This window comes from Takifugu flavidus, unplaced genomic scaffold (genome assembly GCF_003711565.1).
Source record: "Takifugu flavidus isolate HTHZ2018 unplaced genomic scaffold, ASM371156v2 ctg342, whole genome shotgun sequence".
In the NCBI taxonomy this organism is placed as follows: Eukaryota; Metazoa; Chordata; class Actinopteri; order Tetraodontiformes; family Tetraodontidae; genus Takifugu; species Takifugu flavidus.
This window is the reverse complement of record NW_026621969.1, coordinates 13688-18478: the sequence shown is the minus strand read 5'-3', so window position 1 is coordinate 18478 and position 4791 is coordinate 13688. Positions and strand designations below refer to the sequence as shown.

The 4791-nt window shown below is 43.5% G+C and overlaps 1 protein-coding gene across 1 annotated transcript; it reads left to right on the top strand.

Annotated features, from left to right (window-relative positions):
* Positions 1–1504: 1504 nt before the first annotated feature.
* LOC130520304 (pregnancy-specific beta-1-glycoprotein 6-like) lies at positions 1505–3322 on the top strand (the record flags this gene model as incomplete). Its single annotated transcript, XM_057024020.1, has 5 exons — positions 1505–1757; positions 1832–2056; positions 2294–2586; positions 2660–2738; positions 3090–3322. Coding segments are annotated over 4 exons (822 nt in total), but the record flags the coding sequence as incomplete, so codon positions are not given.
* Between the last annotated feature and the right edge of the window lie 1469 nt (positions 3323–4791).

The following is a 4791-nucleotide window of genomic DNA, read 5'->3' as shown; positions in this document are numbered from 1 at the left end:
AGATTGAGATTGAGTTTACCTTTCCTTTATCTGCCTCTACCCAACCACCACCTCATTCCTGCCCCCACCTGACTTTTCTTCCCCGTCCTCTAAACGCTGAGCCAGCGCGATAATGGCGTCATTGTTCCGAGGTTTGTTGAAGCAGCCGGAGGATAGTTGTTGGATAGTTGTCTCTTATATTTTAATGAATATTTTAGGGGGGGTATATTTTGTCCAACATCACCCCATCCAATGATGTTCCCAGTGTTCAAAGCTGGCAGCCATGTCAATGTTTACACATTTATGCACTGTCCAGAGTTCAAAACGTTTAATCGGTACAACTCGCATCTCACTTCCTGTTTTCCTCACTTCCTGTTTGTTGCCGTGGCGACAGTAACGATACGCGTGCTGGGCAGGAAACTGTCGTCACGGTCACCGCATTTAAAAATACACTCGAACACGTTTTTTTTTAAATTATTATTATTAATGAATACATACGAACAATAAAAAAATAATGAATAATAGTTAGTAATAACTAATAATAGTTAGCCCCACCTATTTATTAATGCTGATATTTTTTGGGTTTCAGACAACGGTCCATGCTTTGTTACAACCATGCAACTAACACAGCGGTAATTTCATTATAATTTTAGATACATTTCGAATAGAACAATTTTTCAAGAAGTTCTGTCAGATTTCTCTTGTGTGGAAAATAGAAGCGAGACTCTGGCGGTTCTGAAATAAACTTAACCAAACCTTTAAAATACAAACATTAAAAAACAATTGCCTAACTCAAAAAATAAGATTTAATTACACTTCTCCAAAAACAACCCCCTTTTTGTTCTTTCTTCCTTTCTTCGTCTTCATGTCTTGGCCATCGTAGTCGCTGTCTGACATTAATTGTAGGTACATAATTATGATATTTCTGTGTAGATTATCTGGGGACCAGTCAGCTGCGTTGCCTTCGTTTAGTTTAATGTTCCAGCAGCGGCGCCTAGTGGACAGAGATGGATTTCGCAGAACGTCACAGAAAATGCTGATGAGCACATTTTTATTATACTTTAAGGTTACTTATAACATAAAATTCGTCTCTCTCTCTTATAGGCAGCAGCAGTTCTTTTTACGGTGCTTGCGATTCAGATCATAAACCGGAATCTCTCAAAAGGTTTTTTTTTTAACACTAAAAAAAAGAAAATCTGAGAAAAGGAAGGAACATGAAATCCTCCCACTTTTGGTTAGTGTACAACATAAATAGCCCTAAAGCGGTTGGTCGTGCACATTGAGATTATATGGAACTCTGTCGATATAGGCGGATTTTAAGCATGAAATGTCATATTTTGATTATTCTTGCGACGATATCTGGTGAGTCAACATATTTTGGGTTCAACGTTTCAGGTCAAATCTTCTAATCACTGAGTTTATTTACTTGGATGAAAGGTGCCCAGAGAGGATCCTTGGAAGTGACCTTGGACAGGGATCTGTGCGTTCTGAGAGGGGCGTCAGCGGTGATTAACTGCCGGTATTCCAAACCTTTAACCAACACTGTCACCGCAGTTGGCTGGAGGAAACAATATCAGGAGGTTGGTTATTGGTGGCCCGGCTCTTTGCCAATTTCGGGGCTTCCTCGCAGCGCTATCGATATTTGGGCGACTTCATCAGTGACTGCCGCCTGCAGATAAATGATGTGCAACACGCCGATGCAGGGGACTACTTTTTCAGTTTTCTCGCCAGGTTCGAAGATCAGACGAGTAAAACATCTACTAAGTTGTATGTAAAAGGTAACAACAGGAATAAACCAGCCAGCGAGTGTTTGAATCAGCCTTCTAACTTCACCCTTTTCCCTGTGATTCAGAGCTGACGGCTGCTGTGCAGCCGAGCTCCGTGGCGGAAGGCGACGTCATCAGGCTGACCTGTGTGTCGGGCTGTCCCACGCCAGTGGACACTGTCTGGTTCAAGGATGGACAACCTGTAAGGAACGAGGTCATTGTAGCCAGGCGAGAGGACACTGGCAGGTACCACTGTGCTGTCCGGGGACAAGAGTGGGTCAGATCTGCTCCCGTGGCCGTAAATGTACTGTGTAAGCCCGTTACACTTTCTCCTAATTTCATCAACTATCACTGATTCAACATCTGCTTAATTAAACTGTTCTGCAGAAGTCACATTAATCAATTTTGAAAACAGCAATTACTGATGTGTATAAACTGAAATGAAAATAAGAAATGTGTCTGAAAAAAGATGCCATTCCACCTTTACATACTCTTTTCTATCCATATTTCACTGTATCCTTCAACCTTCCGGCTCATCCCTCCATCAGATCCTCCTGACAGAGTGACCTTGACCATCAGTTCACCCGGGAACGTCGTCAGAGGAAGTTCGGTGAATCTGACCTGCTCCAGTGATGCTAACCCCCCTGCAGATACCTACATCTGGTACAGAAATACAAACTCCAGCAGCTCCAACGGGTCGCAGGTGGGCTCAGGTCAGGTGTTGTCCATTTCCTCCATGGAGGCGCTGCACTCTGGACTGTACCTCTGCCAGGCCAGGAACCAAGTGGGGGGAAGAACTCGACCGAGGTGCTGCTGGCCATGGTGGATGAGGAGCAGCGGGGTTTGTGTCTGGTAGAGTTTGCAAAGATAACTAGGTTAAAGTGATTAAATGGTGACATGTCTGACCTCCTCAGGTAGCCAGACGCTCCCAGCTGTGGTCGGAATTGGACTCGCTCTCATCGTAGCTCTTGTGGTCGCCCTCTTTTTGTTCTGGTGAGTCAGTCATTAATGAAGATGCTGCACTTTTCTCCACTCAAATGCCATTTTTATTGCTTCTCCTTTTCTGGGCATTGTATGACGTTTTTCTTTGTCCAGAATAGCCACATGTGGGCTAACCCTCATTTCCCTTACCAAATAAAATAACACATTTCTCTTTGATGCGACCAATTTTTTCATCAGAGCTTTCAGAAATCTTTTTTTCTTCCACCTTCAAATGAGCTAGACAGATTAGGAGAGTCCGTTCCAGAAACTTTCACGCTGCTACTTTCAAGGAAACTTTAGTCAAAATGTGATCTGGAAGAATGAGCTATATTCTATATAACTATATGTTTGTTGTTGTCTCAGCAGGTGGAAAAAAAGGCGCCTTCATCAGAAGGCGCTTGTTGAATCCAACGTCATATACAGCAACATCCAAAGGCCAGACTCCGCTCTGCCAGACGTCGCTCGCCATACGATCTCCTCCTCTCAGTCTCCGGCATCCATGAGAAGCGAGGTGATCTACTCATTAGTGAACATCAAATCCAGAGATCTGGAGGGGCTGCGACAGTCCAGATGTGCAGGGCTCACGGTAGGTTCACTGTTCCAGTCTGGTGGTGTGAGGGTGATGTTTGGTCACCCGCGCTGTTCGTTTACTAGACTCAGATCAACCACACAGACAACAGGTGGCCTTGCAAGGGAGAGCTGACGAGCAGTTCAAGCTTCCTCTCTCAACTCTGTCAGTCTGCTGCTCGCTCTCCTCTTTTATTTGGTTCACACAACATTGGTATCAAAACAACTTCATGATTCCTTCTCCTCCTATCTCTACGACTTCCTCGTGTCCTTGAACATGATACCTCCCAGTGCTGGGAACATAACAGCTACAATACTTGAGTCAAACACTCATACATTCTTTTTCTTAAACATTCCTTAAACATTCTAAATCTACTTACTATACTCACTGTAGCATTGAAACGATAACAACAACAATAATTCTTCTCACATTTCCCTCCTGTTTATCGTTAAATGCGTCTAGATTCTCATTGTCAGTATTACATCATTTCATTTCATGAAATTTAAATGCATTACGTCATTTTCCTAGAAACACATTTCTTACACTCAGAGTTCAACATGGGTACAGCTTAAGACATCTCAAACATTTCATTTACATCGTGCATCACATTTGTCCATTCTTCTTCTGATTCCTCTTCATCGTTGTCCAGTAGAGATTGTTCTTCCACCTGCAGCAAAGTACTAGTAACAGCTGATCCCACGAGCCGGCCAATGCAACCCCGAACAAGAGGTACTACACAGCAAGCTAGTATGGCTAATACTAGCAGCACTATCCCTATCATTCCTATCTTGAACAACAGTTCCCTCCACCTTGACAACATTCCTGTAAGCCAGTCTGGTGGGGGACTACCATCATCAATCATAGCTCTCTGTAGTTTAGTTAAATTTTTCAATGCGCTATCTATCAGGTGACCGTCCGCATCATTCTCTGGGATGAACGTACAACAGTAATCTCCTACCATTGCACAAACTCCTCCCTGGGGGGCCGTTATGAGATCTAAGGCCATCCTATTCTGCATGGTCATCAGTCTTAGCGCTGTCATTTCTTCCTTGACTCCTGTGAGAGCAACTTTTGTCAAATTAGTAAATACTTTCAACCTGTAATCAACTGTTTCCAATCTCAATATGTTCTTTCCTATTCCTAGCCACGGAAAGAGAGTCATGATCACTTTATTTCCGGTTGGCCAATGCTTAAACTCTCGTGGTACATCTGTGCCCCACACTGAGTCATGTGGTTTGAACTCGTCATTCAAATCTCTCCTGGAACGCAACTGTGGTGCAGATCTAGCATTAGCAGCATAAATTATGACTGTGTGATCCTTGAGATGTACTGGAGCACACACTCCTGACCAGTTTGCTGGTAGGTCTGCATACGCATTGTGTCCACATAACCACCATCCCTTATCCACTAATTGCGTGCCTTTGTCTCCTGGCGCGAAAGCGGGATAGTTACATGTACAGTTATAACCTTCTGGACACCTCTGTGTTGAATGATTCT